General features: G+C 41.4%; 1 protein-coding gene across 4 annotated transcripts in view; it reads right to left on the reverse strand.

The window, feature by feature from the left end:
- HECTD4 (HECT domain E3 ubiquitin protein ligase 4) overlaps nucleotides 1-10,975 on the reverse strand; it is a 79,846-nt gene extending 68,871 nt beyond the window's left edge. For all 4 annotated transcript variants that reach the window (XM_076352975.1, XM_076352974.1, XM_076352971.1 and 1 more), the window contains exon 1: nucleotides 10,610-10,975. In XM_076352975.1, coding sequence (XP_076209090.1) covers nucleotides 10,610-10,777 — 168 coding nt within the window. In that variant the 5' untranslated portion in view covers nucleotides 10,778-10,975. The remainder of the gene's footprint in view (nucleotides 1-10,609) is intronic.
- Nucleotides 10,976-11,430: the final 455 nt, after the last annotated feature.

Consider the following 11,430-nt stretch of genomic DNA (forward strand, 5'->3'; position numbering starts at 1 on the left):
TTTTCAGTTTCCTTCAAGTTACCAATGTTATGTTTGGTGCATTCTCATCAACAAAACTGTAACCAAATTGTTGCAGAAAGGTCCACATTTTGGATAGGATTTAACCTTGCAAATTTTGTCACTCATTAAGGTCCAACTGAAGGTACACTTACGAAAACTAGTTGCACTGTGTTACACGCTCTTGTTCCCCAGGTCCCACAGTTTAGCAGGAAGATGGATTTTTTGTCTTTGATATTGCTCTACATCTCTGAGTCTGTCTTGTATAAATCAAGACAAGAAGTCAGTGTCAAATACTTGCAGATATGCTACTGAAAAGCCTTTCCCTACTTAAGTTTTATTTTCTCACTGATCTCACAGTTTACAATTTGCTTTATAAGCATAGCATGATCTGTCTGGAACTGTTAAAAGAGCGTTTTGCTTTGGTCTTTCATAAAGGAAATACGCACTAATTTGGGTTAACGATATATGACGTATACTAGATTCAACAGATTTAGAAGACAGTTCCAAAATGGGACTTACAGATTTTTGAAAATAAAGCAATTTACATCATCTAGTTTTCGTAGACAGCTTATGGAACCAGTGAAAAAACTTAACCATTCAACGTCATCTGAAGGTCTAAGTAGGTATCTGCACTTCCAGAAAATAACAGGATATTAGGAGAAAGGTGTAAGGTCATCTACTATACAGGAGTCTTCAGAAAATTTTGTTAAAGTCTGTTTTCCTCAAAAGACATTTTTCTGACTAGAGGCAAGTACTCAGAGCTACCTCCAAAAAGATTCAAGACCAGATTTTCACAGTGACTGGCTGTGACAAACAACTTAGGAGCTTTCAGGGTTCAGACACACTCCTAAGATCTTGCTGCACACCAGGGAACCATTCTGGTTCCCACCGGTCAGCAAAACACACCTCTTTACAACCCAACGCTAATGACAGAGCTTCACTTGGTCTATGCTATATATACTGCTTCTCTTTGGATAGTCTAAAGGCTTCACAAAGGAATCACAGCCCTTGCCAAGGTTTCCTCAGCATACCGACTACAGTTTTCCCATATCTTCAGGCAAAGCTTGTTATCTTGAAGCTATCTGAAGTCAAAGCAAGTTAAAATAAAATGCAAAAAAACCCGCACCACATTTATTCACAAATTCTGAAATAGACAGTACAACTACCAGTGTTTATAAGAGACACAGGTGAAGAAAGGAAATAGAAAGTCTGTGCTAAAATGTCTTGTACTAAGATTGAATCAGAAAGGTCTTCCCCATCCTTTACCCAGCTGATTTACTGCAGATCCACATGACTGTCAGAGGCTGCCATTCTGAACACCTTTTGCCCGAGGCTGCACCCACTAAAGAGGGTTTCTTCAGGCTATAAAAGCTGGTGTACTCTGCCAAATCTCCCCTTTTAAATCCCCCAGCAAAATTTAATCCTTCTCCTCCAAATTAATTTATTCTCTTCCTATCCAGGAGATCTGACCATTCTCTTTGTTAAAATAAGGACAGATTCATTTCCCTGCAGATGCACCTGTCTGTTACTCAAGCTGTCCTCTCCAATACTTCACTGAACAAACAACTGTTCCTCATTCAGTAAGAGGTAAAACTCCCTTTCCCGCTGCCTCCTTGATGCCTCAGTATTTACACTTGAGTTTGAGCTCTGATTTAGGACTGATTTCCAGCATCCTTTTGTTAGTGGTATTTGGGCACCTTGCCTCCATATTTACCTATACAACACTTGGGGAGATCTCAGAAGCGGACAACCAAAAGCTAGTACATCACAAGCAGTCACCTGAACCAGTAAGTAATCACTGAACCAGTAAATAATCAATTACTTCACAGCACCCATCATTTTTGACTAACAAGGCTTAAATAGAATCTAAAAGGATGAAAAGGATCTAACAATCACATTGCTTTGCCAGAAAACAAGTTACCCAAGTATCTACTTGCATCTCAAAAGACAATCTCTAACAGAAATAGCAGCTTAACAGTAACACCATCAAGCTAAAAACAAACATATGCTTAAAGGAAGAATACTAAACAAAACCAGAACGTACAGACTGTATTCAGAATCAAGAGACAACTAGCCAAGCTACAAAAATAACGCAGATTAATATACTGTGAAAACAAGGACATGAAAAAGTTAAGATGCTCAGTAGTAGTTAAAATAACATAATCATTTTATAAAGACAAATGTAAAGAGGAAATTTGAAGTCTGTCTACCTTACGTACATTGGTAGAGTTAAAATAGTTCACTTTCTGCCTTTAGATAAGGCATATTAACATTTTCCTTAGGAACAATCAATAATATTAACAAAAAAATCTTTATAATAGAAATGTAAAGTTTTAAAGATAACTTCTAATGAACAAAAAAAAATATGCAGTGTCAGTGCAAAAAGTGTAATTCTAGTATAACCAAGTAATTCTAGTATAAATTCTAGTGTAACCAAGACACTAGAATTAAGTGAAGAAATAAAACATCGCTTTTTAAGAAGACCTTTTTCTATATCTGATTTTGTAAGTAGGGCAAACATTATATTGACACTTTTTGCAAATGAGAATCCTACTCTTCAGTCACTTTGAAATTACAGTTCATGCACTGTGACTGAGATCATTACCTATTTTCCAACTTTGTGTACTTTTAGTTAGCAAAGACTACCTTTGAAAAGTTTTGATTTTCAAAGTCTCACACTTAATAGCCTGAAGTTACATGTAATTAAAAACTGTGTTAATAAAAAGTTTGTCAGTATTTTAATTTTGCAGTATCGTCCTTAAATATTATTTCCTTGTTTAATATTTCAAATCAAATTTAATAAATATTTTAATTAGAAAACAGTTGATCCAAAGTTCAATCACTCTAATTGGTCACTGACATCTTCTTCAACACTGAGAGGCATGAAAGGTATCTAATTTTAGATCATCAACTATGGGGAGGATGTCATCTTTCCTGCTGTATCCAATTTTTGTCCTGTTTCATCCCACTACATGACTTTGACCAGATACTTCTTCTCATTAAACAATATTTTTGCCAGTACTGCTCTAGAAAGTAGTCACTGGCATTCCCTATTGTTAGGGTAAAGTGTTTCTCCACTGGTAGTAAATACCGGACATACTGCAATTAACACACTAATCTACATGAAGAGTTTTAGCCTGAGGTTTTATGACCACATTAAGTAAATTTAAAAGTGAGCTGCCACTAAAAGGCAGCTTTCTCCTCTGGCTGTAATTCCTGCCCCTTGTCTTCTCCCTGGTGCTGGCAGTAGTGCCTGTGTTCTCACAACTAACTCCCCTTTTTTTTTTTTTTTTTTTTTTTTTTTAAGCTAGATTATTGGTTTAGACCATTTCCCTGGTGTGGAACAGCAGGTAGAATGGAAAGAAGTAGAATGGAAGAGAAAGAAGAAAATGCATGGCCAATGACAGATGTGAACAAGGACTTTTTGCAATAGCTCTCCCAGCGTACTAGCTTAAATTACAGTCTCGGGCTGAATATGCTGGTTTCACTGATGAGTTTTAATTCTACTACATAGGGAATTGATGAGCAATGAAGCTGTTCACAAAGGTGTATTTTTTCCTAAAGTTACATATTGCAAGTGAAAGCCTTTAAATCTCCAAAATAGCATTTAATTCTTTCTCTACATAATTAAATTGGCTGAACTTCACACATAAAGAGAACAACTGCTTGAAGATTTACCAATATCAATTAGATAAGTAATATCCCCCTGAGTATTAAATAAGTATTATTCCCATCTCACAGGAGGAAGGTTTAAGAAGGCCAAGTGCAAGGTCCTGCACCTGGGTTGGGGCAACCCCTGCTATCAATACAGGCTGGGGGATGAAGGGATTGAGAGCAGCCCTGCCGAGAAGGACTTGAGGGTACTGGTGGATGAAAAGCTGGACGCTCGCAGCCCAGAAGGCCAATCGCATCCTGGGCTACGTCAAAAGCAGCGTGGCCAGCAGGTTGAGGGAGGGGATTCTGCCCCTCTACTCCGCTCTGGTGAGACCCCACCTGCAGCACTGCGTCCAGCTCTGGAGCCCTCAGCATAAGACAGACATGGACCTGTTGGAGCGGGTCCAGAGGAGGGCCACAAAAATGATCAGGGGGATGGAACACCTCTGCTGTGAAGAAAGGCTGAGAGAGTTGGGGTTGTTCAGCCTGGAGAAGAGAAGGCTTTGGGGAGACCTTACTGCAGCCTGTCAGTACTTAAAGGGGGCTTATAAAGAAGACGGTGGCAAACTTTTTAGCAGGGCCTGTTGCGACAGGGCAAGGGGGAATGGCTTTAAACTAAAGGGGGGATAGATATAGACTAGATATAAAGGAAGAAATTTTTTATGCTGAGGGTGGTGAAACACTGGCCCAGGTTGCCCAGAGAGGTGGTGGATGCCCCATCCCTGGAAACATTCCAGGTCAGGTTGGACAGGGCTCTGAGCAACCTGATCTAGTTGAAGATGTCCTTGCCCACGGCAGGGGGGGGTTGGACTAGATGACCTTTAAAAGGTCCCTTCCAACCCAAACTATTCTGATTCTATAACAAACCACACAGAAAACCAGAAACAACCTCAAAATTGTAAGATATCTTTAACAGCGGCATGAAAAAAATTTAATTATGTTACTTTCAACACCATGTTACAGCTATAAGGTCATTCCTCTTGTACCAGAGTTAACATATAGGGAGCACCACTTGTTTACTTGGTTCTTTTGTCTCTAGAAATACAAATAAAATCATGTAAAAAAAAAAAAAAGACTGAATTACAAGATTTACAGATTATTCACTAAGAGAAATACCAGAATTGACAGTTTTAAGGTACCCTGGAAATTGAAATACCCATCAAAATTTAAGCTGCTCCCATAAACAACATGGTATACATACTCCTAGTCCTCCACTTTCTGTTGCTCTGCTGGGTAACAGCATTTCTGCTTACAGCAATTTCTGAAGACATACAGTAGGAAGCTGTCTTAGTGCAACCTGCCTTGATTTCTTTTAAAACATTTTTCTAAACCCTCCATAAGGCTTTTTGTTTTATATGCCTGTGTGTTTGTAAAAATATATAAAAATACGTGCAAACATTTTCATCCTGATGTTTTCGATATTGAAATTTTATAGGTTCTTAGGAGCTGCTGCATACTTTACATTATGCTTTTAGTGTTGCAGCTGAAAACTACAAGTTTCAAGATTGTTCTGATTTTTTCTGCTCCAAGAAATTTTAACCGTATCACCTTGTTCAAAGCCTCTACTGATTCATAATACTGTATATAGCAGCACAGCTTTTAACTCAGCTAAAAGCATGAACTATTTTCCCTTGTGAAAGCATTAGAAACCTAATTACTTCCTCAGAAATAAGCACTAAGAAACCTGTATTTTTTACTGCATACACAATATTGTACCAAACATTTTTTTCTAACTGTACAGGTTTACTGAATAACCTTGATATCCGAGATTAATTACAGAGTACAGGCAAGCTGTAAACACACACACAAATGCTATAAAAGAAAGCGTTGTTTCTTTATTTGTTCATTTGTTTATTAAAATTTCTTTGGCTCTTATTTAAGTAGCTCTTATTTAAGTAGTAGATGAAAATGTCTGTGAAAGGTAAAGAAAAATCTTTGTCATTTAAACATCTCAGAGTGCAGATCACTGAACTAATCAGCTGCAATTGATAATAAGAACTATATTTGGGAAGCACATTTGTAAAATAATCCTTTAGAAGAAGTTTTCTAATATTTCTCTACTAGGATAACTAAAACGACTTTAAAAATAAAAAGCCAAGAGGCATGGTAGTCCATATTATCAAAGTTTAATAAATTCAAACAGGTCATTTTATGACAATTGATGATAACAGCAACTCTGCTGGCAATTAAATCACACAATATTGGTGGTTTACACAATTATTTAATGAAAGTGAGCTTAAAAGGAAAGCGATCAAGATCTCAGAGTCCTCTCAAAAGGCAATGAGAGACTTACAGTGATGCCTGAAAGAATGCCATCAACTCCTGTGCAAAAGTAACAGCCAAGGCTCACATTTGTAAGATTATCTTCCTGTGCAGAATTAACTTCAAGAACTAACTTCATCTCTTGTTACTCTGAAAGCTATAAACACTCTCAAAGAGGAATACTGGAATATTTAAAGTGGAAGGGGATGCAAAAGGCAGGACTAGGAAAGTTACAAGCCTGACATGTATGTCTGGATCAGCAGTTCCCAAGCTAGAGGTCATAACCTCAAGAGGGGTCATCCACTTAGTAAAGAGTCAATTGTTTATGCTGGCATTAGGGATTTTTATCTTGACAGAGGTGAAGCTTGTAGATGGAAGTAAGGTCACAACCAGAAAGATTTGGGAAGCACTGACCTAGATAATTACAGAGAACTACTCTCTCCTTCAGCAATCAGGGAAAGTGACAAAATGTTTCTTCTAGTCTGTGAGGAAAATGGGTGAAAGCTTCAAGTTTAGCAGATACCTTCAAGGCTAAATCATTTCAACAGAAAACGCAAGTTAGTCACAGATTGGCACATGCTGTTAAAATAGCACTGGACTTCAGTTGTTCAACTTCTCCCCAGAGGACTAGCCCAGAGCACACTGGGGGAAGAGGAAAGGACACCACCTTTTTTTTTTTTAATTATTTTTATTTTTTACACTTACATTTGATTAAAAATACAAATCTGCAGTGCAGAGCAACAGCCGCCCAGTGGCATTTCATACTCTGTCCTACAGTAACAGAGCTTGACAAGAGTCAAAACCTCAGATGAGGACAGACATATACATGATCCAGACAGCTACTGAGGTAGCAGCTACACTTCTAGCTTCATGTTAAAAATATCTTAAAGAAAAAAAAAAATCAGGTATTTAGAACTTTTCCAGGCTATGCAGGACAGCAGCAAGAACAGATATCAAAATTACTATTATCCCTGTTATGTAAAATAGAGAGTGCTTATGAGTTATGTGGAGTGACACATAAGGTTGTTCTACTTTATACTGGGACTATATATTGAAGATTTGTCTTTTTTCCCCCACTTATTTCCTTGTGAAAAAAAATAACAGAGCCTATCACTAGTCAGCTGAAAAATTGCCGATACTGCAAATTTAAAACTAATTAAAATACTGGCCCCAAATTTGAAGGTCAGAAAGAAGGCCCCCTCAAATGGAAGGATTATAACGGTAACGTATGTCAACCAAACTAAACTGCCTAGATACAAGTGAATGCTTTTTTGCCACCAGACGGCTATGTCATAGTCTATGTGAACAACCACTGTTCAGTAGTGTCCTTCTTAAGTTACCAAGGGTTAACACATCAATTTATATTGCTGGCACTCTCACAAGTCTCAGCATGTTGATTCTGGTGTACTGGCAGATTAAAACGACATGGTTTAAGGGACCTCTACCTTCAGACATACCTCTTGCCCCGCTCCCAGGGGTTATTGTCTCTGTGAAAGATGTTTGACTGGGAGGATTCTGGAAGTGCTGCAGTTTCCATTGTGGCACATTAAAGAACAGCTCATCTTCCATTAAGCTGTCCCTCCTGTGCAGACATTGACATCCAGGGCAGAGACCGGACAAAATGTCATGGCAACATCTTCAGTTGTTAGTCACATAAGGTTGTCTCCAAGAAGCAGAAGACTTTGCACTTTGGAAGTCATTTCTCTGTATGAAAGGCTTTAAAATAAGGGTGCAAAGGCTTGCATAATTGCTAACTAATCTAGGTTTCTTTTGACTAGAAGATTTTATTGGGAAACACATACCAGGAGCAGCTTTTATATGAGCAGCTTTTATATGCACATCGTTACAAAATTCTACCAAATAAAAAAAGTGCCCCCTTCCTTTTTGGTAATACATATTCTTTGTAAATACGCTGATAGACGGTGTAAGAAGTTGGCATACATCATTTACATCATATAAAAAGTAAAAACAAACCAAAACCCCACACACTATTTAACCTAAAGATACTCCTAGAACAAGTTACCTTCATATGAAAGAGAATGTTAACACTTTCATAACCTACTATCAAGGAAAAAAAATATATATACACACACACACATATATAAATATATAAAAAAAATAAAAGTTGTATGGGAGTCAAAATAACAAAATAATAAATTTTCATAAGCCTTTCTTGGCATAACACTGTAGCATTTTTTTCCTCTGCTTTTCTTTTTATAAATAAACAAAACCTTTGAACAGAAGGACAAAGGAAACACATACAAATACATTGACATTATTCACCAATAAGCTCTTTAAAGGGATATTTAAGCAAAACAGACCAGAATGATACTCTCCCACCCCCCCCCAAAAAAAATCCATTTAGTGTACACTACATTTTTTAATTAAGCATGTCATATCAGAAATTCAGTCAGGGTTCTGACCACCATTGATGAAGCACAAGAAGTGTATTAAAGAAGTTTACTAATCAAAGCAGCAGCTGCAGCATCTCCTATCCTTGTCCAGTAACATATCCCAAGAGATTTCTATTTGGACCATTTTCAAATATGTTTATTACATTGCAAGTAGGAGTAGAAACAGTGCAAATGAGCTATTCAGTGTGTTAGTCGATTGCATGGCCACACTTCAATAAGATGCATGCACCTATTTCCACAAAATGGCTCCTCAAAGCCATTCCAGTTTACCAAGGTAGCCCTTTATTTAAAAACACAACATTAAAGAAAAGGCAGAGAAGAAGTTATGAGCTAAATAATTTACATTTACACCACTTGAAACTTCACTTTTTTAACCCTCCCCCCTCAATAACAAAACCTATGAACCATTTTACAAACAAGATCTGAAAAATAAGTCATTTGTGGTCATCAATTCTTTCAGTGGAAGGAAATAAAATGCTTTAATATTCTGCGACTTAAGACTACAGATCAAAGTAAGTATGACAGCAAAAAGTCTTATTTATTTATTTTAAAGTTTCACACTGCAAACATGCACAACAGAAAAAAAATCTCTGGAACAGGAAAAATTATGTGAATCAGTGGCATTGGATTGCTGAAACACTCATTATAAAAGTGTCATAAAGGACAAGACACAGTAACACTAATTCCATCCCTATCTCCCCCAAACAATTATAGTTTCATAGGCATTCCTAGCACTAACAAAAAATTTTCCAGAGCTAAAGTGTTTGTCAAGTGAAGCTGTGTGTTAAGTTTCATGCTAGAACATACTTCTGGTCTAGCTTGCAAGATCTTAAAAATAAGGTTTGGGTTGAGTTTTGGCTTGTTTTTTAAAGGATAGCCTCCTTTATTATGATGTAACACGAATAATGCTGTGGGAGCATGTATTTTTCTAGCACCATTATTAGACTTGATGCTGCTTTCTAGAACTATGTAATGGAATCGAAATATTTTCTTGAATACAAGCTGCATTGAATGCCAGAGTGGACTCTGATCACAAGGGAGAATCATTCAATGTTTATACGCATAGAGGTAAGTCATCCACCTTAAAAGTCCCTTTTCCTGTTCATGTGATATTTGCCAACATCCATTTCATGGGAGCAGCTAACGTTCCCATCCCAATCCCCAGTGTCACATCATACATAAAAGAAAATGCACGTTCAGCAAAAGATATCTTTCGTTAGATAAGGCTGTGGGAAGTTTTCATAAACCCCATAAAGACTTTACATCACAAGGTGAACAATGATGCTGTCAGAACTGCAAGCCTGGCTCATGGGTTCTTCTTAGCAACACCCCAGTTAGCAGTCAAAGCCTCACTAAAGGCTTTTGCGGCCTAAATGCTTGTGACCTAACAGCACACAGATAAAGCTCTTGCTGAACCATCCCCTCTCAGCTCACACTCAGCTCCTCTGACAAAGACCCTGTGTCATTGCAAGCCACATTGCTGGAGAAGAGGGCGGGGTGAAAGAAGAGAAGGGAGGCACACAGGGGAAAAAAAAAATGCAGTCTACAAAATAGATGCAACCTACAATCCGTGACATTCAGTCCTTCGCTGTCTCCTCATAAGATAAAACAGCTGTACCATCTGCCTGCAGCCAAAACCACCAGCAGTTTTGGGAAGGTAAAAAGCTGGAATGAAAATCTCAGCTGCCCTCCTGGCTCTTTAATAATGATCACTGTCAACAGCCTAAATATAACACCCAGACACCCCAGTACCCTAAGCATCTTGCTGTAAGGCTGACTAATTACAAACCATCTAAAAGTAACAGCAAAGAGATACAAAACCATAAATAAAAATAAGTGAGCCAAAGGCCACCTTGAAATACATGAGCGTGGTTCGGATTTCCTAAACCTACCGATTCAAAACAAGGAGGTAGCACCAGTACTTCACCCTCCATCTTCATTAGCACCTCACCACCCTCCTGCCCAGCTCCACTTTCATCATTATTTGAAATAAATTAGATTGACTTAAAACAAGTAGACTGCCTCAATACCAGCTGGCTCCATATCCCAAGTCTTTCACCCTACATCCGCATCCACCATTCTCCATCCCGGCCCCCCATCTTCCCCTAGTCGTTCTCCCTGCGCCCTCCCCCCCGTAACACCACCCTCCTCCTTCTCCTCCCCTCAGGCCCCCACTGCCACTGCCCCCCCCCTCCCCCGAGGGCAACCTCCTCCTCACCACCCCCTCGCCCCTACCCCCGTCCCTCCCCTCAGCTCGGGGGGCCGCGGGCCCGGCTCACCTCCAGCTCGGTGTCGCCGGGCTCGGCCACCCCAATGATCTCGCTGGGCAGCTCGGCCAGGTCGGTGACCCGGATCAGCCCGTCGTGCAGGAAGATGGTCTCCTCCTTCACCGACAGCCACTGGGCTGAGTCAGTGGCCGCCGCCGAGGCGCCCGCCGGGGACCCCATGGCGCGGACGGCGGGGGGGCTCCGCAGGGCTGAGGCGAGGCGGGTCCCGCTACCCCCCCATGACGGGGGCAGGGCGAGGGCAGGGGGGTCCCCAGCGGCCTGGGTGCCGGACAGCCGGAGCGCGGTGGGAAACAGCGAGGAGCGGCGCCTTGCCACCGCAGCGCCAGCGGAGCGGGGACCTCCGGGAGCCGCCGTGCCCGCCCGCAGCCACCACGTCCCGCTCCCTCCTCACACACACAGGTGACAGCGCGACGCCATATTGGGGGCTGAGGCGGGCCCGGCATGCACCGCGCGAGGAACAATACACCCTCCCCCCTCCCAGCCCCGCGGGGCACCGCCCCCCGCCGCGCCCCTCCCCCGCCGGACCCGCCCCCCCCGGCGCCCCTCGGTGCCGCCCCACGGGCGCGGGCGACGCCCCCCCGACGCTCCGCCCCCAAAGGCGGCTCCCGCCGCCCCGCGCCTCGCCCCGCGCGGTGGGCGCTCCCCTCAGTGCCTCGCCTCCATCCCCCCTAGGCCGCCCCCCTCAGCGCCTCGCCCCGCTCGTCTCGCACCAAGGGGCGATTCCCTCAGCGCCTCACCTCCGCTCCCCCCCGGGCCGCCCCCCTCAGCGCCTCGCCCCGCTCTCCCCGCATCGTCAGCGCTCCCCTCAGCGC

The sequence above is a fragment of the Aptenodytes patagonicus genome, chromosome 15, assembly GCF_965638725.1.
Source record: "Aptenodytes patagonicus chromosome 15, bAptPat1.pri.cur, whole genome shotgun sequence".
NCBI classification, from domain to species: domain Eukaryota; kingdom Metazoa; phylum Chordata; class Aves; order Sphenisciformes; family Spheniscidae; genus Aptenodytes; species Aptenodytes patagonicus.